We start from the raw sequence: 25,450 nt of genomic DNA, 5'->3' as shown, positions 1-25,450 counted from the left end.
TCCACGTACAGGAACTTTACATGGATTGAATTCACGTTAGACCTGTCTTTAGGATTTCTCTGCTGCTTAAATTTAATTAAACTGATTTGTTCCTATTTAAATTCAGCTTTTTTTCCGTGCTATCTACATAAATTGCCATATGTTCATTTTTAAATTATATTCTTGAATAAAATTGCTTTGAAGAAAAAAATTCCAAGTTTTTACTAGTCTGAGTAATTATTTTGAAGAGCTATAACTGTGTTACCTAGGGCTAAAGACCAGAGTACTTTATTAAACCAGGATTGATGTGTCCATTGAAAATCATGCAGATTTCTGCAGCCCATTCACAAGATTGACATGAACCTCACTGATCTCCTTGGGGAGCTGCAGAGGGACCCATGGCCCGTGACTCAGGGGAAGAGACCTTTGCGATCCACTGGTGTTGCTTTGTCCATTGCTGTTGGCCTGTTGGAGGTAACTCACAACTTACCGGGGTGCCTCAAACCATGCAAGTTTGTTCCCACAAGTTGTTTTTGCTAGTCTTGTTTGAAAATGAGTTGTGACCTAAATCAACTGACTGTGTTAATTTATCATAAAGCACTTCAGTTATTATTATCCACAATGAAGGAGCCCCATAATGTTTTGAAAATACTAGAAGTTTTCATGAGAAACACAAGGCCATTAGGGCAATGGCGAGTGCTCACAGTGAATTAATAAAGTCTATGAAGCCACCAGGTTGGAATAACTAAGGCTGCTTCTCTGCATTGTCATCTGTGTTATTTCTTACTATCATCAGTATTCAGCAAGCTGAAGAGAACTGTATGGAATTTTTTTTAGGGAAACGGAAGCATACTCAGGGTGAGCTGTATGTTTCTAAAATGCTGCCATTTACTGTTCTAGGGTACTTTTCCAAACACGGGAGCCAGGATTATGTTGTTTACCGGGGGTCCCCCCACCCAAGGGCCTGGCATGGTGGTCGGAGATGAATTAAAGGTTCCTATTCGTTCCTGGCATGATATTGAGAAAGATAATGCACGTTTCATGAAAAAGGCAACCAAGGTAGGTGCTCCTGGACACAGGCTGTAATTCTGGTTACCTAGTGCTGGGTTTGGGCTGCTCTGGAGTGACAGCTACCTTGCTGAGGCCATGCTTTGTGGTCAGCAAATTGTTCTTGCTCAGGTGACCTTCCAGATCCCAGCTGCTGTTAAATTGGTGCCCCAGCTCTGAGTTCTTACTTAGAGTGGGTGGGCTTAAAACTGCTAAAAGTGTTTTGAGCAAGTTTATTGGGTGTTATAAAGAAAACTATCTCCATATTCTTTTTTTAAAAATTTTTTTATTGTTAGGTTAATCACCATACATTACATCATTAGTTTTTGATGTAGTGTTCCATGATTCATTGTGCATAACACCCAGTGCTCCATGCAGAACGTACCCTCTTTAATACCCATCACCAGGCTAACCCATCCTCCCACCCCCCCAGAACCCTCAGTTTGTTTTTCAGAGTCCATCATCTCTCATGATTTGTCTCCCCTTCTGATTTCCCCCCTTCATTTTTCCCCTCCTGCTGTCTTCTTCTTCTTTTTTTTCTTAACATATATTGCATTATTTGTTTCAGAGGTACTGATCTGTGATTCAACAGTCTTGCACAATTCACAGTGCTTACCATAGCACATACCTTCCCCAGTGTCTATCACCCAGCCACCCCATCCCTCCCACTCCACCCCCCACTCCAGCAACCCTCAGTTTGTTTCCTGTATCTCCATATTCTTATGTTTGGTTACATCCCTTTGGTATAGTGAGACATACCTCGTGAATAATACTGTTTCCCAAAGGTAATTTTTCTCCATTCACAGCACTATGAAATGCTTGCTAACCGAACTGCTACAAATGGTCACTGCATTGATATTTACGCTTGTGCCCTTGATCAGACTGGACTTCTGGAGATGAAGTGTTGTGCAAATCTTACCGGGTATGTTGATAGCAAACACCTGGGAAAATGGAGCATGTGTATTTTATTTTATTTTTATTTTTATTTTTATTTATTTTTAAAGATTTTATTTATTTATTTGACAGAGAGAGACACAGCGAGAGAGGGAACACAAGCAGGGGGAGTGGGAGAGGGAGAAGCAGGCTTCCCGCGGAGCAGGGAGCCTGATGTGGGGCTCGATCCCAGGACCCTGGGATCATGACCCGAGCCGAAGGCAGACGTTTAACGACTGAGCCACCCAGGCGCCCCTGGAGCATGTGTATTTTAAGGAAAGAGAAGTGAGTGATGGAAGCATAGGAATGTGCAAGGCTGATTTAGATAAGTTTTCAGAATGCTCTAGGCTGTCGTGTCTGTAGCAGGGAGGGTATATGGGCCTCTTGGAGAAAGAAGCAGTGATTAGCAGGAGGTTGCAAGGTTCAGTTTGAATGAATCATATCAGAGTAACTCTACTTCTTCCTTAGAGTTGTCACAGAATCTATAACAGGGCAAGAAAGTGAGCACGTGTGGAGTGTGTGGCCTTCAGCAAGCCACTTCCTTGTGAGGGAGGGGGGCATAGGGTCTGAATGCCAGAGCAATTAGGAGACCCATCACCTGACTTAGTAATCATAAGTCTTGCCCAACTTGGAGCACATGCTCAGCGTGGAGGGTGCGCGGCAGGGTATGCTTAGTGCCTAAGTCCGCGTCACGCAGACAGGCCACAGCAGAGACCTGTAGTTCTCAAAGCACAGTGGGGCCTCGCCAGCAACCTTCAGGGTTCCCAGGGATGGATGAGAAGTGTACTTCCTTGGGCCTCGCCCCAGACTTGCTGAATCAGACTCTGAGGATGCAGCCCAATAGTCAGCTTTCCCACTCTGTCCAGGGCATTCTGGTACACGTGAGTGTGAGAACTGGTGTGCACCACTGGTCTGAAGGAGGCTGCACACCAGACTCCCCGGGAGCTTTATTGTTTATTTATTTTTTTACTTATATTTTTAAAATTTTTTGTTTGTTTGCTTGTTTATTTTAAGTAGGCTCCATGCTCAGTGTGGAGCCCTGCTGGGGAACTGTAAAAGCTACTTTTGCTCTGAGTCTTGTCCCTCAGTGATTCTCACGTAGTTAGCATAGGGTGTGACCCAGCGTCAACATTTGTTATCCTTCCCTGGGTGTTTCTAACGTGAAGCGGAGTTTGAGAACCACTAGGGTGGACCTTTAGTGTCCAAAGTGTGGTTGAACGCAGGCAGCATCAGCCTCGCATGAGAGCTTGTAAGGAATGTAGCATCTTGAGCCGTACCCTAGACCTTTTGTGTCAAAACCTGCATTTGAATAAGATGCCAGGTGACTTGCACAGAACAGTTTGAGAAGTACTGGCATAGAGCTGTGGGGTGTTCCTGAGATTCCTAAGATGTTCCTGAGATGCATTTCTAACAAGCTTCCGGGTGACACTGCTGGTCCTTACTGAGTAACAAAGGGCATGTGGTAGGTAGTCACTTGAACCAGTCCCAGAGAGCAGCAGATGTGTTAGGTGCCCGAGGCCCAAATGACACTGACAGAGCTATACCAGTGAGCCACATTTAATAAGATGATTTCCTGCCAGTATCCTCCAGGAGCCCTTGTCTTAGAGCATCCAGGGAAAAGCCTCACTGTTTGTGAACATCCCCGAGTTTATATGCCAGAGTGTGTGTGTGTGTGCGTGCACGTGCGCACATGCGTGTGTGTGTGTGCGCGCACGCGCATCTCTCCTGTGGAAGGGGACCATCACTTCTATCAGGTTCTCAGGGAGGTCTCTGCCTCCAGAATAACTTGGTATTTAGGTCACATAATCTGTTGCACTAGTATGGTGTCGGGGAAATGTATTAGCAATGACATTAAAAAGTCTCAGAGGTTTTAAGTTGTGGCTCAATGTTGGGATGACTTCCAGAAAAGACAAGGTGATTGTAGGCTGTGTTACAGGAATTGATTATCTTCAGAGAAGATCATAGTCTTGGTTTCCTTGGGGCCAGGCACACCCAGATTATATCATCTTCCATTCTGAGCATTTCAGTTTCAAAGGGATATGTAGAGGAACGGGGGGTGTTCAAAGGCAAGTGGTAAGAGTGGTGGAGAGTATTTGAAACTGTGTCATAAGGAGAATGATTGAAGGATCTAGAAAAGATACCACTGAAAACAGATGGGGCGTGAGATCTATATTCAACAATCAAAGGCCTCTCCTGTGGAGAGGGCATCAGATTTGTTGGTTGCGTGTACGACCAAAGGGGAGCTGCTGGGAAATAGAATTTCACCCAGTATGAAGAAAAACCTATTAACCCTCAGCACTGTCCATGCCTGGAATGGACTGCCTCTGGAGGGCATGCGTTCCTGATACAGGAGGAGTTCAAATCTAATCTGGGTGATAACCTGGCATGGTATGTTGTAGAGGGTTGGTGTGAGTCAGGATTAGGTTTGTGTGAGTGCAACAGAGGTAGGCAGCCAGGGCTGGGATATTGGTTTCATCTTCATTGGGGCTGAGGCCCTTCCTATGCTGCTCCACCACCTTTGTATTTTACCTGCAGTTCAAGATGGTAACTGGGCTCTCGCTGTGTTTGAGCAGCAGGAAGGAGGAAGAGTCAAAGACAAGCACCTTCCCATGAGAATGCCCCCCACAAATCACAAAGGCCATTTCCAACAAACAAAGCTGAGCTATATGGCTACGTGCAAGGCAGGCTGGGAGATGTAGCCTTTTTTTTCCGGGGAACCATGGAACCCATGAGTAAGGAAGGGGCAGAAAGGGTGGACATTTAGGGCCAAAGAGTCATCTCTGTCCCTGGAGGGGTCAGGCACTCTGAGATCGCTGGGCCAGATGATCTCGTGTTCTGCCTCGTTATGAAATCCTGTTTGATGATTGATGGCTGGTTGCATAACTTGCATCATGCTGTGTTTATCTGCCCCAATACATGAACTGCTGAAATTTTGAACATTATTTTCCTCTGACTTCAAAAAGGCATGAATATAGTTATTCATATACTAGAAGAGATAATTCATATACAGCGAAAGATTCAATGTTTTGAGGCAGTGAATTAACCTGAAAAGGATTTCCCGCAGGCTTGGGTATTTCCCCTACCAGAGAAGAGTGAGGGGAGCTGGACACATTTTCTCAATAGATACAACCCATTAAACCTGTGGGTTTATCAGTGAAGGGTTCTTTTGTTTTCTTTCTTTCTTTTTTTTTTTTTTAAATAATTACGGATTCACAAGAAATTGCAAAAATAGTACAGAGAAGTCTGCCCATACTCTTCCATGTAGCAGCTCCCAGCGGTAGCATCTTACAGAAAAATAGTGCAGCGTCACAGCCAGGAACTGACGTTGGTATGATATGATGAACTATATTACAGACCCTACTTGAATTTCACCAGTTTGTACTGGCACTCATTTTTTTAACATGTAGGTATACATCGTATGAGACTGTATCATCTATCGATTTGTGTAACCACCACTGTGGTAAAGATTTAGAACTGTTCTAAGGAGTCCTATCTTTGATGTCTTGAAAATAGTGTCTTTTGTTTAAGTACACATTGAACTTGCTGTTTCCCATTTAAGTTAGTAGCATCTTCATGGACGTGGCTTTTTTTTCCTTCTTTAAATTACTGTTTGTGAACACTGGGGAAGCATCCAAATGGCTTTCGGTCATCTTAAATGTTCACTTGCTTCTTTCTTTCCTAGAGGGCACATGGTGATGGGAGACTCTTTCAACACTTCTCTCTTCAAGCAGACGTTCCAAAGAATTTTTAGTAAAGATTTCAATGGAGATTTCCGCATGGCATTTGGTGCTACTTTGGAAGTGAAGGTACGATAGCTTTCTGACACTTTAATGGAAGATTAGTGCTCTTACTTACTTAGTAGTCAGACTCACCTTGCTGGACACGGGCATCTAAAGGTAAATTAAAAGGTTCCCAGCAAAATAGTTGAAGAAGGTATATTGATTCTGTCCCTTTGCTTCTTGAAAATGACCTGTATATTAATTAACGTTCTAAACAAAGTGCTGTCTGATTCCCCTGCAGGCTCTGCTCTGTCCTGCTCTAGGACATCGGGCCTAAGAATTGGTGGTGGGCTGAGCAAAGAGGCAGCTGCATGGTGTTGAGTGCCCCCGCCACCGTTAGTATGGGCCACCATATTCATAGAACCATGTTTATATTTAGCACCTGCCTGCAGACTAGCCAGAGTACCTGAAAATTAGTGTAGCACTGTGAGTTTGGGTCTTGTTTTTTCTTGTAGGGACTGAAAGCCCTGCACTTGATTCTGAGTCATTGAGAAAACATTAGAAGGAGCTGTTACATAATGGGATTAGGATTATTACTTTGAGAATTGGAGATAATCATTAAGTCATTTAGATTAAACTTTAAACAATCTTCTCAAATGTTTGAGGTTTTGTTTTTTTTTTAAGTTGAAGAGGAATAGACTTTAATGAATTGAGATTTTAAAATCTAAGTATATTGGCCTTGTTATGTTGGAGTTCATGAATTAAGTATTTTTAAAACAACATAACAGTATATTCACTGATGAGAAATTATAAATAATTACCTCTAAGTACATGGGATTGGAAAAAATGTAGTATAGTTGGTAGAATTGTTATCTTCTATGTGTATAATTATTTCAGAGGTGAGGGGGTGCCTGGCTGGGTCAGTCAGAAGATCATGAGACTCTTAATCTCGGGGTTGTGAGTTTTGAGCTCCACGTTGGGTGTAGAGATTACTTAAATAAACTTTAAAAAAAAAAATAAGGCATATCCTTTGTTTAAAAAAAATTTTCAAAGGTGAGAGTTGAAAATATTGCATCATTTTTGGAACAAAGTTAATGTAGTTTAAAGGAAGATCTTATTAAAGTTTGCATCAGATCATCATGGGCATGGAAAAGTTGTTAAGAGCATGATCCATGTAGGATTTCTTCTCGGTGGAATGATGATGCTGCCATATTTTACCTGTAAATTTTAATTGTGTCTTCTGTGAGAGGTGGTTTTCAGTGAATTTTAACTTTATATTCTTGTGTATTTCCATTTTAGACCTCTCGGGAACTGAAAGTTGCAGGAGCCATCGGTCCTTGTGTGTCTCTGAATGTGAAAGGACCATGTGTGTCAGAAAACGTAAGGAAAACTCCATCATCCTCACCTCCTGTGCCCCAGGATTTAACCCATTATAACCCATTAGAAATGTCAGAGCAGGGTGATCTTATCTTACATCATGTCATCTGTTGGGATGTGTCTATGGTGAGGGGAGCAGGGCCAGCTCTTACTGACGACCACAACTCTGAGAGGTGGTGTCATATCTGTCTGTCCATCAGTCTATCTAAAGGGTCAGGGAGAGGCTCAGAGGGGTCTAATATCATGTTCTCTGGGTCAGAGATGATAGGGAGGAACTAGAGCCCAGGTTCCCCTGACCCCACTGTCCTTGTCTGGGTTTCTGTGCCAGTGAGCCACAACATATTCTATTTAGCAAGGCAAGCATTCAGCAAGAGCCTTCAAGAGTAAACCTCTGTGCTTGTTGCCCTTAGAGATGATACCTTTGTCTCACTTCTCAGAGACCATTTTGAGTTGGTTGGGCTCAAATGACACTGTTGTATGTGTAGATAGCTATGTTCTTTGGGTAACAGATGTTGAGAATATATGAAGAAGTTAAGTTACACTAAGTGGTGAGGTGGCTTTGCTGGTGGCTCACTTCCTCTGCTTATACTTTAGCTGCCAGGAGACAAGCCATTGGGTCCAGTGAGTCCTGTCCAGGGGGGTTCTGGGCGGGGGTTGTCCCAATCCCATCCTTCCCTCATTGTCCTCTTCAACGAGACAGTGGTCTGTAGAGCCAGATGTGGATACAAGGGCACAGATCTACCCCTGCCAATTTTGTGTCCCTTACAAGGTATTGACTCACTGTGGGATTCAACGTCTTTATCTGGGAAGTGGGGATAGTAATAGTACCTCACTTGACAGCACTGTTGGGAGGGTAAAGGAGTAAGTTCAGGTAAAATGCTCAGAAGAGCGCCCAAAGAGCCCCTGGCACAATGGAGGCTTACACCAGATTTCATCTTTCACGTTCTCACTTTGTCTTCATCAGCAGTGAACATTCACTTAGTGGCTACTTTGGTTAACCTTTTGTTGAAGTTGCCAGAGGCAAAGTGATTTGAGAGAATATTCCTGTAATCCCTTGGGCAAGGCAGGTGGCTGCCCCAAAGCCCATCTGAGGAGTCACCCATTACCCTAGTGTACTAAGGGACTTGTACCCCTAATTCCTGGCGGGGCTTCAGAAGGCTGCCCTGTTCCAAGATATGTTCCATACATTTAAATTCTGCCTAAGAAGGTAATTTTATGAATCAGTACAAGCCAATTAGCTGTTTTAAGATCCGGTAGGGATCAGCCATGAGATTTTGGGAGGGGGCCTGGAGGATGCAAAGAGAGGGGAAATACAATTCAGCATCCAGAGAAGTTTAAAGAAGAGCATAAGGAGTTCTGTATATGCACCATTTAGAGTCCACACTTGTTAACATTTAGTCATACTGGCTGTCCTCTTTCTTTGCAGTATTTGCTTTGTCTTTCTGGTCATTATCTGTCTGCCATGTTCACTTTGTTGTACTTCACAGAACCTTGGAACAACAAGCTGCAGAGGTCACGACACTTAGTCTTTCAGTGTGCATCTTCTAAAATTAAGGATGTTCTCCTACTGTGACATTTTATCAAACCTAAGAAAACAGTAGTTTGCTCATATCATCAGTGTCTAGTCATATTCTTTCCCTAATTTCTCCCCAAATATCCTTTGTAGCTATTTTTCCCACCCTCTAACTAGTATTGCATCTAGCATTATATATACTTAGTCTTTTAAAATCTGGAATGGTCTTCCTGTTCTGCAGGGTTTTTTGCTTTTTTGTTTGATGACAGTGATTTGTGCCAAGCGTCTGTGTCTTCTTCAATAGAGTATCACACATTCTCAGTGTATCTGATCGTTTCCTTGCGGTGGTGGTGAGGGGGTTTCTATCCTCCCTGTGTTTTCTGTAAAGTGAAAGTTAGATTAGCAATTAGATTCGGGTTAGACCTTTTTGTCCACCACAGTTCCTGAGTGATCTTACACCTCGCATGTTTCTTCAAGAGGCACTTCTGTCTGATCATGTGCTAGTGGTGGTGAGTTAGACTGTGTGGAGAAGGTGATGACTGCCCCACGTCTTTCTGTTATAAGGGCACATTTCCTTTTTTTTTTTTTTAAAGATTTTATTTATTTATTTGACAGAGAGAGACACAGCGAGAGAGGGAACACAAGCAGGGGGAGTGCAAGAGGGAGAAGCAGGCCTCCCGAGGAGCAGGGAGCCCGATGTGGGGCTCGATCCCAGGACCCTGGGATCATGACCTGAGCCGAAGGCAGACACTTAACGACTGAGCCACCCAGGCACCCGGGCACATTTCCTTTTTGCCATTAGCAAGAAATCCGTTGAACGAGATCGTAGCAAAATATGAATATCTTGTTTGCCAATAGCCTTTCACCTAATGGTTTAAGCATCCATTGATTATCCTTATTTGAATCATTGTTTCATTGGAGATTTATTAAATGGTGATTTCCTGATTTTATCTTCATAGTTACTCTGGTAAAGGCGGGGTAAATGCTTACATAAGGAATTTGTGTGTTAGTAAGAAAATGTACTCTTGGGGCTCTGGAGGGTTTGTGGCCTGCTCAGGTATTGGTGCTTATAGAAGAGGAAGATTTTTCTTTTTCCTCTACCCATCTTGATTTCATTTGTTGGGCCCTGCAAACGAGACTGACAAAAGACAGGGTTTCACAAGAGAAAAAATTAACTCATGCATTGTGCATAAACATGTGCATACTCAGGAGTAACTCAGAGGGGTGGTTAGAACTTGGAATTATGTGGCATCTTAACAAAAGAAGAGTAAATTTATAGAAAAGTGACAAGACACAGGAAAGGCACTTTGAGCTTCTAGGGGTGGCACATGGTGGAAAAGCAGGTAGATGCGCGAGCTAATGGAAGAGAAGGGTTGGTCTTAGCAGATTGGTTGTGTAGATTTTTCTTGTGCCATCTCTGGGCTGATAAGCATCTAGAGTTGTCTTTGGTGATTGAGAATCATCCTGCCCTTCTTGGTAGGAGGAGGGCAGGGAGTTAGGTTTCTTATGTCTGCTGTTTTTAAATTACCTTCAGCTTAAAATAATCCTTGTCAGAGTGGCATATTTTGTGATGGCATACACCGAGCCCCTTGACTGGAAACTTTAAGAAGTTTCATATATTAAAAATTGAGTTGGTGGGGAACCTGGGAGGCTCGGTTGGTTGAGCTACTGACTCTTGATTTCGGCTCAGGTCATGATCTCAGGATCATGGGATCAAGCCCTGAGTCAGGCTCCGTGCTTGGTGGGGACTCTGCTTGAGATTCTCTCTCCCTCTGCCCCTCCCGTGACTCACTCTCGCACGCACTCTCTCTCAAATAAATAAATAAATCTAAAAAGAAAAAAGCTTAATTTTAGAGTCCTATAATACATCTTAAATTTTATTCTGGCTTGTAATTGTACTTTTTTAAATTAAATTTAAATGTTCATTTGGAATGAGATCTTCTAAGTAGCCTACCATTCTCAGAGTCAGTACTTTTCATCAGTGGTTAACCACAGGAATAGCTTCTTTGTTTTTTTTGTTTTAATTCCTCTTCTCACCCCTAGGAACTTGGTGTTGGTGGCTCGAGTCAGTGGAAAATCTGTGGCCTGGATCCCACATCTACGCTTGGCATCTACTTTGAAGTAGTCAATCAGGTGAGTTGGATTTCTTCATGAGTCTTCATGTCTCAGTGTTGTGTTTTCTGATTTATTACAGACCGGTGGCCTCTGGCTTCTTTCTGTGCATACTGATGCTACTTTGGCCTTGTGTTTGCCTGATACCAGTCCAGCGTGATCTTTTTTCTCCTTTTAGGGTTTGGTCAGAGTCAGACAGCGTATTGCTTTCACAGCTTAAATTGTTGGACTGATAAGCTCATCAGAAGGTGAATGGCTTTTACCAGCCATCATAATGTTTGTGAATTTTTTAGTGTGTCAGTTTTTTCCCCAGTATTCTATTTTAAAAAATTCTTTTTTTTTTTTAAAGATTTTATTTATTTTATTTATTTGACAGAGAGAGACATAGCGAGAGAGGGAACACAAGCAGGGGGAGTGGGAGAGGGAGAAGCAGGCTTCCCGCCGAGCAGGGAGCCTGATGCGGGGCTCGATCCCAGGACCCTGGGATCATGACCTGAGCCGAAGGCAGATGCTTAACAACTGAGCAACAGTCGCCCCTTAAAAAATTCTAATTTACAGAAAAGTGAAAAGAATTTTACAGTGAATGGTTGTACATCTACCACTCAGATTCTGTAGTTAACATTTTACTGTATTTACTTTGCTTTGCCACATATCTATTTATCCATCAATTAATCTTTTTGCTGCCTTTTTTTCTTTTCGAAAGAGAGGGGGTGTGAGGGAGGGGCAGAGGGAAAGGGAGAGAGAGAATCCCAAGCAGGCTCCATGCCCAGCACAGAGCCCCACATGGGGCTCGATCTCATGACCCTGAGATCATGACCTGAGCTGAAATCAGGAGTCAGATGCTTAACCGATTGAGCCACCCAGGTGCCCCTTACTTTTGATGCATTTTATTTTATTTTTATTTTTTTAAAGATTTTATTTATTTGACAGAGAGAGACACAGCAAGAGAGAACACAAGCAGGGGTGTGGGAGAGGGAGAAGCAGGCCTCCCACTGAGCAGGGAGCCCGATGCGGGGCTTGATCCCAGGACCCTGGGATCATGACCAGAGCCGAAGGCAGACGCTTAACGACTGAGCCACCCAGGCGCCCCATGTTTGATGCATTTTAAAACAAATTACACTCATCAATGTCTTTCATCTCTAAACACTTTAGCATGCATATCATTTACTTGAATTTAGTATTAATCTGGATATGGTTCCGGGCGCCTGGGTGGCTCAGTTGGTTAAGCGACTGCCTTCGGCTCAGGTCATGATCCTGGAGTCCTGGGATCGAGTCCCGCATCAGGCTCCCTGCTCGGCAGGGAGTCTGCTTCTCCCTCTGACCCTCCTCCCTCTCATGCTCTCTGTCTCTCATTGTCTCTCTCGCAAATAAATAAAGTCTTAAAAAAAAAAAAAAAATTTAATCTGGATATGGTTCCTTTTTTTTTTTTTTTTTACTTAGGAAATATTTTATTGTATAAAATTTACATTTGTTGAATACAGTGAAAAGCATGGCAAAAGAACTTTTTGTTAATCCATTTTCTTTGAGATTTTTTTGTGAAAAGTAAAGATTTATTTTCTAATACATTCGCAGATAATATAACTTTTTATATAGTTGTTTAACAGTTGTGTTGGTAATAAGTGTCTTGGGACATAAGGTATAAAACTGAAAAAAGATCAAAAAAGCACAGGGGGAAGACCACTACCAAAGAGTAATCTCCACGAACTTGGCATTTTCCACTTCAAGGCAGATGCTGTGGGGTCATCACACTGTAAACATGGTTTGATTATCTGAAGCCATCCGTTAAGATACTCAACAAGACCTAATGCATCTGGGATATTGTCTCCTTCTGAAACCTTCTGAAATTTCAGCAGAACCACCATTGGGATTTCTTTAGAACAGCCTTCATCATAGAGTGTTTTTGTGATACCTCCTCCAGGAATACGAATACAAAACTGAGAATCATCTATTTTAGGAATGCATGGGCTTTTTTCCATTTCTTCCCAGTTAAGGCTCATTATTTTAGTTTGAACACTTTTTTTTTTTTTTTTAAAGATTTTATTTATTTATTTGAGAGAGAGAGAATGAGAGACAGAGAGCATGAGAGGGGGGAGGGTCAGAGGGAGAAGCAGACTCCCCGCCAAGCAGGGAGCCCGATGCGGGACTCGATCCCGGGGCTCCAGGATCATGACCTGAGTCGAAGGCAGTCGCTTAACCGACTGAGCCACCCAGGCACCCAGTTTGAACACTTTTTTGCACAAAAGGTGTGAGTAGGTATCTGAAGGGAGTACTGCGAAGCTGTAGATCATTACGGTGATATGAATGACTGCTTGAAAGAACAATAACTTTGGCACAGTTACTACTTTTCACCCAGGAAAGCAGTTTTTCACAGAATGGCTTTGATTTATACTTAATAAAAATGGATCTTAACTGAAGAGCCACTAGCTTCTTTGAAGGCAATGAATATATTTCAGCATTTATACTGAGTTCTGTTGAATTTTCTTCTGCAGTTGGATATGGATTGTTTCTAACCATCGGCACAAGGCAATCATAGAAGTAACCAATCTTACACATATTTAGTGTAGAAATAATCAAATCCATTGCAAGCTGGCCAACATTTCCAACAGATACTGCTGGCATTAGGAAAGTGTAGCCTGTGAGGTCGGGGACCTACTCTCCACAGGGAACGAACATGGTCGCACAGAAGTGGGAGAACGGGGTCTCCTTTTTTTTTTTGAGGTGAAAGTCATGTACAGTGAAATGCCCAGATTTTAAGTGTACCATTTAGAATGTGTCAAGAACCATGCTGTCACCACTGTGTCAGTCTTTTTAGGAAGAGCACAGTGGGCTCTGTGACCATTTGTGTTTGAGTCGTGCCTGTAACAGTAACCAGGTGTGTGGCCTGTTGCCTGCAGCACAGTGCCCCGGTCCCCCAAGGAGGCAGAGGTGCCGTCCAGTTTGTCACGCAGTATCAACACTCCAGCACCCAGAGACGCATCCGCGTGACCACCATTGCCAGAAAGTAAGCAGTCCCGGTTGAGCCCGGATGTTTTTCTTTTGAAGAGGTCATTTAGCATCTGTTAGTTTATCTTTGTAATTCCATTGAATGGTTCTCACCAATCCTGACTGGCTCATTTGATCAGAGAAGGAGGAGGAGGAAGAGGCTTTGCTGGCCAACCTAGTTAGACCTGCAGGCACTTGCCTGGAAGAATCCTCTTTTTGTAAAATATTAATTTTCGTTATTATCAGATAAGTAACCCATAAATACATCCTCCTTGTAAAAGATTCCAGCAGCTCATAAATGTAGAAAGAATCGGTCTCTTTACCCACTCTCCCCAGAGGTGAAATGCTCTTACTGCACGGGTAGCTTCACGGGCCCATTTCCATGGAGCTCTGTACCATAGTGTGTATAATGTGCATGTGTGGCTTCTTGTGTTGGCATGTTTGTAAGCTTTTCTCCGTACGTGTCAGGGACATCTTCCACGTCAGTACGTACCAGCTGCTCCTTCCCTGTAGTGGCCGCACCGCGTTGCATGGTTTGGATGGGACGTGTCCCTCCTCTCTTAAAGGAATTTCACATCCTACCTTCCTTCCAGCAGTGCTGCATTCATGTGTTTAGGTCTTTGTGTGCATTGGGTATTTCTTTCTTGCCGCTTCATAGAAGTAGAATTTTGTATCCCGCGAGACTACTCTTCTAAGAAGTGAATTTGTATTCTCCCCAATAGTGTAAGGAGAGTGTCCGTTTTCTCATTAATAATATTATCGATCTTTAACATGACAATATAGAGCAGTTTGCCACTTTTAATGTATTTTTCTGTTTATTAATGGGTTGAACACGTTTCATGTTTATTGGCCATGTATATTTCTTCTGTGATAGCCTTTGCCCATTTTGTAAAACCTATGTCTTTTTCTTGTTCATTGATTTGCAGGGACTTTTTATGTCTTTTGGATATGATTATTGTTGTTCATATCTGTTCCTGGTCTGTCTGTTGTCTTTCAGTTTTGTTCATAGTGTCTTTATCTGTCTAAAAAATTTTTGTATATGTGCTCGTTCTTTCTACCATGGATATGATGTGGAAAGTCATTTTGTGAATTTGTAAACATACAGATTTTTGCAAGATTGATCTAGAGGAAGGAACTGAAGACTTGGGTACCTTTTGGGTATCTATTCTTGTGCTATCTTGTAGAACATTGGGAAGTTCTCTGTAATTTTTCCTTTGTTCTTAAAGCCTTCAGAGATCACATGAGGGTAAATGAAAATGTATGTAAAACTCCTGTGATTCCTTATTGACAATTGCAGTTTGAATCTATGTCGCCTTAGATGAAGGAGCAGGACTTAGGTTTCTTTATCTTAACGGAGAGCTGGTTTTCTGGTCTCTCCCGAATGTAAGCGTGGCACTGATTCTGGAATTGTCAGTTGGGCAGATGCGCAGAGCCAGCTCAGGCACATAGAAGCAGCATTTGACCAGGAGGCCGCAGCAGTCTTGATGGCTCGGCTGGGAGTGTTCCGCGCAGAGTCAGAGGAGGGGCCCGATGTGCTCCGGTGGCTGGACCGACAGCTCATCCGACTGGTGAGTTGGCAACTGGGGCACCAGCTTCAGGCATAATCTCTGCTGTGTATTTGAGAAGGGAACTCTGGCACATACACCTGTCACTTCATACAGTCAGCCAACAAGCACTTTGTGTTGCTTACTTTATGCCTAACATTGGACGTCCTGGGAGTGACATAAGACAAGTGTTACACATGCATTTTCCCCCTGCGAGGGGGAAACATTAGCATTGGAAAGAAACAACATGCACAGGACATTTAGAGAAGGATGCAAATCTGTGTATGGTAAGGGTTGATTTAGATGAGTCCCTGTGGGTCTGTGGTTCTATATTTTCCTTCCAGGTTCAACAGATTTTTTTTTAGCAATAGGGGTCCATTGCCCAGTGAGTGTAGAGATGTGTGTGATTCTGGGTCTAATCAGGAGAGAGAAACCACATAGTCATTTAAACAGGGAAAGCATGAACAAGCTTGTGGGACGTGGCTGTGCATTTCAGCTTACACTGAAGAGACCATGGGAGCACAGATTGGTGGGAAGTAGTGAAGGTGTGGCTTAATTGTAGAAAGCTTCATTTTATTTATGAATTTATTTTAATTTTTATTATTGAAGTATGGTTAACATACAATGTAATTTTAGCTTCAGGTGCACAATAGTGATTCAACAATTCTATTGGAATGCCTTGATTTTAAAGTTAAGTCACTGCTTAGGTGTGATTCTTATGCAGGGGCATGCCATCAGCATGATGCTTGTGTTTACATTTACCATTACCAAATGAGATAGACTGGAGGGTGAAAGGCTACTGATAGGGAGAACAGTGGAGGATTCTGGAGGCTCGAGAGCTGAGACCAGGGTGGTGGTAGGACCGTCGAAGGGGAGGGAAAGTTTGGAATCAGAATGTATGCTGAAAGAAGAATTGATAAAGCTTGTTAAAACTAGGTGGAATCAAAAACCAAAAAATTAACACTAACAAGTTTTGAGTGTGGGTGACTGCAAGGATGATGGAGAGGTAAAAGAACTGGAAGATGGGAAAGGGTGGAGAGAGGCATAATTTTTTTTTAATGTGATAAATAGTTCAACTTACTTTACTCATGAACTTGTGAAAGTATGTCCGAGGGAAGCTATCCTGTAGTTGGTTGGAAGTCCCTACAGGAGCTCAGGTTAGAGGCAGCACTGGACAGGGGCGGGGTAGGGGAGTGGATATGGTTGACATCAGTCTGGCTTTCCTGTTACTTGTAGCCGAAGCAGTGAGGATGGGAGCAGGGGGCCAAGACCTAGCCTCCGAGGAACCCACTGTTAGGACGTAGGGAGATGAAGGGCATCTCAAGACAGAGAAGGATCCGTTGGAGAGGGGAAATAGGAAGGTGCTATGTTAGCGGCTGGAGGAGAATTTCACAGACTTTGGGGGAGCCACTTGACCTGTGGTGCTGGGGAGTCCAGGAAGGTGAGAGCCATACCAGGTCATTGGACTTGGTAAGAGAGGGTAACTGCCAGAGATGGGCTTTCTTTCAGTGGCAGAGGGTCCAGTTGTCTAGTGGCCAGAGGAGATGTGTGAAACAAAGAGGAAATAAAAGTGGAAGAGAAAATGTTGTTCAGAAACTTGTCTTTGAAAAAAGGAAGAAAATTGAGCTGTAGTGTTGCAGACTTAGGAGTTTTTCCTACGGAAGAGGCACCTAAGACAGCTCCTTGAGCCACTGACTGGTCAGAGCAGTCCTCTGGCAGCATCTCCTGGGAGCTGGGTAGAAATGCAGGATCTCTCCAGATCTGCAGAATCAGAATCTGTTTAGCAGCGCCCTGGGTGATGGGTCTGTCTGGCTATGCTGGAGAAGCGTTGGTCTGGGACCCTCAATCAGTCAGAGTTGAGACTGGAATGTAGCTCTCCTACTGCAAGGTGTTTTCCAGGTGACACTGACTTGACTTTTTTCTTCTTTGCTTTTCTTTCAACAGTGTCAGAAGTTTGGACAGTATAACAAAGAAGACCCCACGTCTTTTAGGTTATCAGATTCCTTCTCTCTGTATCCTCAGGTAAGTAATACGTATTTTTTTTAGTATATGTGCTACTGAAGTGAGCACTGTATTTTTTAAATACGAAAAATAAATTGTTATAGGAATAAAACTCTCCGCTCTCAGGCTAAAGTGAAGACTTGGTGGGTTTTGAGGCTCCATCTATAGGTGATGAAGGTTGTTCAGTTCAGGACAGATACTGTGTCTGTGTGCGAGACAGTGCCTCAGCCCTACAGAAGACAAATGACACGCAGGGAGGAAAAGAGAGCGGCTCCCCAGCAACCCCAGCAAAATAGGATTGTTGCTGAATACCACAGCAGAATCTCTTCATTTGTAGAGGTTCTGGGTAGGCAGCTACCTCAGCAGCTGCTCAAGAAAATGAAGCACCTGTGAAGGTGAATATAACAAAATGGGGCCACAGATCATGACAGATATTTAATGATATGTGTGTAGTGACGGTGCTGATCGTACCTGGGAATCAGCAGTAAGGAGCTCCTGTAAATGACCACATCGTGCGCGAACCAGGCATTCGGGAGCCGTTGGACAGTGAAAGGGGGGAGAGGAGTGGACACGGCATGAAACCGCTGTCAGGAATCTGTGTATTTATCTCTCCTGACGTCCTTCCTCATCTGTAAATGAGGAAGCTAGAGCCGGGCTCGGTGGGTGGTTGTGAGGATGGCAAGCCGAGGCGGAGAGTGTTGCCCGCAGGCCCAGGCGCCCGTCAGGCACTTGGTCGGTGTGGGTCCACTCCACAGCGGGGCCCACGACTCTCAGGTGGCCCCTTCACGGGCGCGGCTTTCCCGGAACCGGAAGCAGAGCCAACTCTTCCCTTCCCTCGGAGATGCCTTAATGAGGAATAAGTGGAAAGCAGCACACTTTCGTTTTTAAATAAATTTGTGAGCACTCACATACCCTAGTAGGAACTATTCTTTTGATTACTCAATTTGGAAAGTGGACACAGGTTTCAGTCATGAACTTGTATAGCTTGAACTCTCAGGGTTGAAAGGGGGCCTTAGAGGTCCCTTCACCTGACCCCTGGCCCAGGGCAGGGCTCTGTGGTCCCTGACGCCTGCGCCTGTGGCCTGTGCTGGGGCAGCGGAGGCTGTCCGGTGTTGCGGAGGGCACCCCAGTCCTGCCAGAGTCCGAGCACAGCTCTGGAGCTGGCTCTGCCCCTGCTGACCCTGGAGGAGGCCCTGAAGCCCCATGGATGTTGGTGTCCTCTTTACAAGGAAGGAGTGGGTCTGGAGAAGTGGTTTGCAGTCTCTTTGAGGTTGTGGAGCCCTTTCTTGGAGAGGACCCCCTCAGAAGCCAGCACATAAGCAGACAGACTTGCAGCTGCTCTGGTTGTGCCCACCCTTACCACCGCTGCTGCCAGGGCACCTTCCACCGCCCCCCATCTTGGGCCCAGCGGACCCGCTAAGACCGAAGAGCACAGTTGGAAAACCACTGAATGGGGTGGTTTGTAAGATTCCTTTCGTCGAGGCATCTAGGTTAGAGGTCAAGCGCCCAGTCTCTGGAGCCAGATGCCTAGAATAAAGCGGTTCTGCCCCTCAGTGTGAGTGGCCTTGGGCAAGTTGCCTACCCCTCAGTTTGCTCACCCATAAACTACAGGTGGTAAGAGAACCTGCTTCGTGGGTATATTAGAAGAATTAAATCATTCTTTCAAGTCCTTTGCGCCTTGCATACAGGATGTATTGATTATCAGCCATGATTATTATGTAGGAACCAATGGTTCAATATTTGGAGTCTCAGGAAGCTTTATACTTCTCAAGGCAGCTCATTTTCATGTTCTGGCGCCTCTTTATCCCAACGTGGGGCTTGAACTCATGACCTTGAGATCAAGACCTAAGCTGAGATCAAGAGTTGGACCCTTGGGGCGCCTGGGTGGCTCAGTCAGTTAAGCATCTGCCTTCAGCTCAGGTCATGGTCCCAGGGTCCTGGGATCGAGCCCCGCACAGGCTCCCTGCTCAGCAGGGAGCCTGCCTCTCCCTCTCCCTCTGCTGCTCCCTCTCCCTCTGCTGCTGCCCCTGCCTTTGCATGCGTGCTCTCTCTCTGTCAAATAAATAAAATCTTAAAAAAAAAAAAAAAGAAACGAGTTGGACTCTTAACCAATTGAGCAACCCAGGTGCCTCGTTTTATTTTATTTTTATTTCTATTTTTATTTATTAAGTATTGGCTCCTCTTTAGAGAGAGCTAAAAGTCTGCCATGCCTCTTCTGATCTCAGGGTAAAGAACATACCTCTCCAGGCTCCTCTCTTATCCCTGTCTTCCCTCCACCCCTGATGCCAGTGCACCAGCCTGAGTGCCTCTCATCTGTAACTGCAGCTGGAGTCCCCTCCCTCTGGCCTCTTCATGAACATCTTTCAGACCCCAGTGGCTTGGGAAGCTTCCTGCTGCCCCTCCATCCCCACCCCATCCTACTAGTACTTTCTGGTATCGTGCTCACAGCTTTTTATTGTGGCTGCCCAGAGTGGGCCTTTTCCTCACGGCACTGTGGCCTCTCTAGAGCAGATATTCTGTCTGCACCCTGGCCCAGTGACTCCAGAAATAAATGCTTCTTTGCCTTTCCCCTTACCTGTGGAAGCTTTGACACACCCACAGGGCCCCTCCCCCTTTCTTAAAAATAATGTTTATAATTGTGGTGAAAAACACCTTCTTAACCATTTTTCAGTGTGCAGTTCAGTAGTTTTCAGTATATTCACATTGTTATGCAGCAGATCTCCAGAACTTTTTTATCCTGCAAAACTGAAACTGTACTTATTAAACAGCAGCTTCCCGTTTCCCTCTTCCTCCAGGCCTTGGTACTACCATTGTACTTTCTGCTTACCGGAACTCATAGGCCTTTGTCTGAAAGTCTAGCTTCTCTTTCAGTGACCTAAGGCAAGCTCGCTGTCTGGGTGTCTAAGAAAGTTACAGCTGTATGCACTTGTCTCTTTTTTTTTCTTTGTAAATGCAGTTCATGTTCCATCTTAGAAGATCTCCATTTCTCCAAGTGTTTAACAACAGTCCTGACGAGTCGTCATATTACAGACACCATTTTGCCCGACAGGATCTAACCCAGTCCCTCATCATGATCCAGCCCATTCTGTACTCCTATTCATTCCACGGGCCGCCAGAGGTGAGGTTTATGTGAATGCTTTTGTCAGAATTGGAATCATGTAATACAGGTTGTTTTTTTTTTCTAGCAAGTTTACTCTTAGAGCAAAGCTGTAAAAAAAAAGAAAACTTTGAGTCTTTATAGTAGTTTAACATTAATTCTGAGTATTAAAAAATACACATAGGAGAAAGTCACAGGACGTATAAAGAAAGCTATTATCTGTGGAAAGCAGGATTATATATTAAAAAAACTTATAAAAATATGTAGATACTTTTTTTTTTCCCAGTTACTTTGGCCCAGTAATTCCATGTCTTGTGCCTGAAGGAAATCCTCTTACATATAGGAAAAGCTTTGTTCAAAGAAATAGGAAAATGAACTATTATAACAGAAGATTAGAAAACAATCCAAGTGTTTAATAGTAGGAAAATAAGTAATCTGAGAAATATTTACAAAGTTTATGTAATGTGATAAAATACTAAATGTTATATGAAGGGGTACCTGGCTGGCTCAGTTGGTAGAGCAGGCGACCCTTTATCCTAGGGTCATGAGTTCGAGCCCCACATTGGGCTTAGAGATTACTTAAAAATAAAAATTAAAAAAAAAGAAGAAAAAAGATACAAGCATCGAATTTAATTATTCTAGAAAGGGGGCAGTACCTGGCTAGCTCAGTCGGCCGAGCATGGGACTCTTAATCTCTGAGTTGTGAGTTGAAGCCCCTCACTGGGTATAGCTATTACTAAAAAAAATAAAATTACATGAAAAAAATCAAAATAGAAACTTTCCTAAATAGTGTATTTTTTAGCATACAAGAATTAAAAACTAAGTGAAAATAAATGATGAATATTTGTTGGACCTGGGGACAAATTTTCAAATTTTCCTTAATGAGTACATTACTTTTATTATTGAAATAGAAATTATTATAAATGGATTTTTGTAATAAACTTTTAAAACTCCTATTACGAGTTTTTCTTTTTCATACAGGCATCGCTGTTTTCAGTCAACTACAGCAATAGATTTGAGAGGATGTGTCTCCAATAGATAAAATACATTTCTAACACAAAACTGAGAATGTTTAGAATTATCTCTGGTTCCTGGAGCAAAAGATGTCCTTAATCTCTCTTCCCAGTTGATGAGGGATTATTTGGAGCCTCTTTCTAATACAGAGTTGATACTTAGAACTTCTGGGTCAGGGAGCAGAAAGCAGGAGTTTCCTTAAAGACGGAGAGAGCCGTTGTGCCAGGTGCCATTCGTACGCAGCCTCCTAGCTGTTGTGTAGACCACCCAGGTGGGGGGTGGAGCAGTCGCCATCAGGGGCACAGGGGGAAGACCAACGCCATCTCTCTCCCTTCTTCTTCAGCCAGTACTCTTGGACAGCAGCAGCATTCTAGCTGACAGAATTTTGCTGATGGATACTTTCTTCCAAATTGTCATTTATCTTGGTGAGGTAAGAAGATAACTAATTTCTTTCCTTACTATCGTTTTGGCTTTCTTTTTCTTAATTTAGGTTTTTGTGACATTTGGAATAATTTGGGCTTAGAAGACCCGCTGTTTATTAGAATGAGTATAGCGGTAAAATCTTTTTTTCAGGTCCCTGGGGTATTTGTATATTTAGTAATTTTAATTATATTTGCTGTAAGTAAATCTCAGGTGGTCCTTTTAAATCACTCTAACTTACTGCTTTTCGAATTGTAAGACAAGGTCACTGTACTTTCCCTCATTCGACCCTTGACACACACTGCTATCCTTTTGGAGTTACAGTAGAGTTATTAGTAAACAGTAAGTTTGGGGACTCCTGGGTGGCTCAGTCGGTTAAGCATCTGCCTTTGGCTCAGGTCATGACCCCAGGGTCCTGGGATTGAGTCCCGCATCGGGCTCCTTGCTCAGCAGGGAGCCTGCTTCTCCCTCTGCCTGCTCCCCCTGTTTGTGCTCTCTCTCCTTTCTCTCTCTCTCTCTGACAAATAAATAAATAAAATCTTTAAAAAAACCCACCAAAAACAATAAATTTGGGACTGAAATTTTTCTTTGATGAAATAACATGGCACCCTGACCCTTACCCTGGTCTGTGGATCCCTAGGATGACTGTGGATGGCTTTCAGGGGGGAGTCCCTTTCTTCCTCAGAGGGGTTTCCTAAGAAAGGGAATGGCTCCTCTGAAGAAAATCCTTTAACTGAGCATTATGTTCATTGATAAATTCTTTTCCTACTGTTGTCCATTCTTTACCTTCAATAAATTGCTTTGGTGATTGACTTGACTTCCTAGTCTATCTATATGTTAGATGTGATTTCAAATGTTCTGCAAAGGTATACATTGTATTTCAGAATTCCCTTAATAACTTAGGATGAATTAGTTTTCTGATACTAATATGCGTTTTACAGTTTTTAACTTTTTTCAGCATTAACACCCACTCTGCTAGGCGCTTGCCCATTGGGTGACCAACTGCCGTTCCCACTGGTTCCTATAGGAGCAATAATCATGATGTAGGTTTCTATGCCTTCAGCTCAGCCCTTAAAGACTTTCTGATCACAACCCCCATCCTGTTCATTCACACATTTATTGAGTACCATCTGTGTGCATGCAAGTGTTGGTTTCTAAAGACAAAGACAGTGACATGGTTCTCACTCTCCAAAAGCCCCATATCTGCTGGTTGTGGGTGTTCTGATGAACTCTTGGACCCAAACGAGCTTATGGGCATTTCCTCTATGCCACCAGTCAGTCAGAAATTAAGACCTGAAAAATGTTACTGGAAACTCTGAAAAGGGAAGAGCAGGCTGCAGAAGGAAGCACCTAAAGAGAATCTTCTTCTGGTATCAGACTAACAGTTCTGTTTTTAAAACCCATCGATCACTTGTTACATCCTCTTACTCCATTTCCCCCTCCACTGTTTTCTTTCTTAGTGTCCCCTAAATAACACGTGAAAGCACGTCAGGTTATTTATAAAGTTATATTAATCAGTCAGTGAATATTTCTTGATTTCATGTGTGCACAAGGCATTTTCTAGAGCTGTTGCCAATAGGGATAAAAGAGGGGGAGACACAGTGTCAGCTGAGGTGGGGAGATTGGTTTACCTTCTATGCTGTAGTATATTGCCTTCTACTTGCCTAATGAACACCCATGCATTGATTCTTGCAGCTTTTCTCTCCCCCACCAAGAGTATCCTAACTCAGAGCCCAGGGGAGTTGGGGATGAGTCTGGGTGACACTAGGCACTGGAGTTAGGCGTAGAGGTGTGCCCCTAGGGAAGAGAAAGAGGGGATGGATTCCATGTAGGAAGCCAACAAATCCCTTTCCCTACCAGCTGGAAGGACATGGGCGGCTGGACCCAGTGATGGCAGTGGAGATGGAAAGGCCAGGTGGCTCCTTGGGACAGCTGTTCCCTGGGTGTTTTTAGCTGGTTGGTATGTACAGGTAGAAAGGGAAGAGGTGTGACTGATGGCTCTGACGTTTCTGGGAGAACTGTGTAGGTGGGGGTGTCCTGGCTGCATCTCTTTGCTTACTCATACTTGTCCTACCCAGCTCCCCTTGCTACCCACTGCAACTTGTCATTCTTGACATGACTTCTTCCCTGGAAACAAGTTCTGGGTGGTAGTGGGAGTATTAGAATGTCAGGAGTGTCAGAGAAGACTATTGTTTCTGTGTTTCCACAATGGTTTTGGTTGTTGGTTTATCTTGGTGCAGACCATAGCCCAGTGGCGTAAAGCTGGGTACCAGGACATGCCTGAGTATGAAAACTTCAAGCACCTCCTGCAAGCGCCACTGGATGATGCCCAAGAGATTCTGCAAGCGCGCTTCCCCATGCCACGTTACATTAACACGGAGCACGGAGGCAGCCAGGTGAGTGAGCTGTATTCCAGCTCTCGTGTTCTGGTGGTTTCATGATGTAAATGGCTATATATCCAAACAGCATGGTTAATATTTTATGTGGTGACATAAATTGACATTCAGGCAAACTTCCAAATATGACTTCTTAAATGAGTGGTAATAATACATTAATGTAGAAGGTAGAGGATTGCCAAAATAAAACACTTCATGCTTCAGGAACCCTAATAAATGGAGAGTCATTGGCTTACACTAATGAAATGGGTACCTTTGTGGTGTTAAAAAAAAAAAAAGCTAATTTAACAAAAGGAAATGTGGTAAAAACTTTTTTCCTACTACACCAATATTAATGTCACTTATAATCTTTAAATCTCTTGTGTTTTTAAAGGCTCGATTCCTTTTGTCCAAAGTGAACCCATCTCAGACACACAATAACCTGTACGCCTGGGGACAGGTAAGAAATTGTCAGGTATCTGGGGAGGAGGCCAGGCTCCTTTTTGAAAAACTAGTTACCAGATGGATCTGTTTTGGCTTTAGAGACAGAATAACTCAGGTATTTTGCTGGGGGGGAGAAAAACCTTTCAGTACCATAGCTGAGATGGGAGGGGGTGCCTCGTGTGGATCCTCTTCTGCAGTACACAGCCTACTATGACAGATTCGGACCAGAGGACAGAACTCTGTGGCGTGACCTGCATTTGGCTCTCTTCATAGACACAGCAACATCTCCCCAGACATCCCCTTGCCCTCCAACCCCACTCCTCTCTTTCCCAAGGGTGTGGGGCAAAAACATCTGCTTACCACTGGCTCTGTCTCCTCCTCACTTTTCAGCCTCTGTCTCCTTTTTTATCTAATTATTCCCAACATTTATGTCTCTCTCAAGTCTTTCCTTTCCCTCTTCTAACTTTGAAAATTAAACTTTCTTTTGAGGTAGTTGTAAATTTACAAGCAGTTGTTAGAAATAATATGGAGAGATTCTCTGTGCTCTTCACCTGCATCCCCCAGTGGGAATATCTTGCACAACCGTAATGCAGTATCACAGTCAGGATATTGACATAGATAAGGTCCAGATACACGTTTCCATCACCACAGGGATCTCTCATTTGCCCTTGTATGGTCACTCTCACTTCCCTCCAGCTTCCACCTCTTCCTTAACACCTGGCGACTGCTGCCGTGTTCTTCACTTCTATGATTCTGGTGGCAGTCCTTTTCTTTAGGCATCTGAAAAATATTTTGCCACTTCTCTTGGCTTCTGTGGTTTCTGATGAGAAATTCATTGTCATTATTGTTTTTCCCCTGTAGGTAAGATGTCATTTTTCTCTGGCTGCTTTCAA

General features: G+C 43.5%; 1 protein-coding gene and 1 pseudogene across 3 annotated transcripts in view; one reads left to right on the top strand and one right to left on the bottom strand.

Moving 5' to 3' along the window:
* Positions 1 to 25,450, top strand: part of SEC23B (SEC23 homolog B, COPII coat complex component) — a 38,507-nt gene that overhangs the window by 10,255 nt on the left and 2,802 nt on the right. For all 3 annotated transcript variants that reach the window (XM_035005781.1, XM_035005779.1, XM_035005780.1), the window contains 13 exons: positions 309 to 453; positions 880 to 1,038; positions 1,833 to 1,948; positions 5,642 to 5,765; positions 6,978 to 7,058; positions 10,612 to 10,701; positions 13,575 to 13,681; positions 15,077 to 15,230; positions 17,151 to 17,228; positions 20,164 to 20,325; positions 21,662 to 21,748; positions 23,979 to 24,134; positions 24,508 to 24,573. In XM_035005781.1, coding sequence (XP_034861672.1) covers positions 309 to 453; positions 880 to 1,038; positions 1,833 to 1,948; positions 5,642 to 5,765; positions 6,978 to 7,058; positions 10,612 to 10,701; positions 13,575 to 13,681; positions 15,077 to 15,230; positions 17,151 to 17,228; positions 20,164 to 20,325; positions 21,662 to 21,748; positions 23,979 to 24,134; positions 24,508 to 24,573 — 1,525 coding nt within the window. The remainder of the gene's footprint in view (positions 1 to 308; positions 454 to 879; positions 1,039 to 1,832; positions 1,949 to 5,641; positions 5,766 to 6,977; positions 7,059 to 10,611; positions 10,702 to 13,574; positions 13,682 to 15,076; positions 15,231 to 17,150; positions 17,229 to 20,163; positions 20,326 to 21,661; positions 21,749 to 23,978; positions 24,135 to 24,507; positions 24,574 to 25,450) is intronic.
* On the bottom strand, positions 12,120 to 13,353 carry LOC118011198 (annotated as a pseudogene).

The sequence above is a fragment of the Mirounga leonina genome, unplaced genomic scaffold (genome assembly GCF_011800145.1).
Source record: "Mirounga leonina isolate KUSES-001 unplaced genomic scaffold, KU_Mleo_1.0 Mir_150, whole genome shotgun sequence".
In the NCBI taxonomy this organism is placed as follows: domain Eukaryota; kingdom Metazoa; phylum Chordata; class Mammalia; order Carnivora; family Phocidae; genus Mirounga; species Mirounga leonina.
The sequence above is the reverse complement of the archived record's forward strand: the minus strand, read 5'-3'. Positions and strand labels throughout refer to the sequence as shown.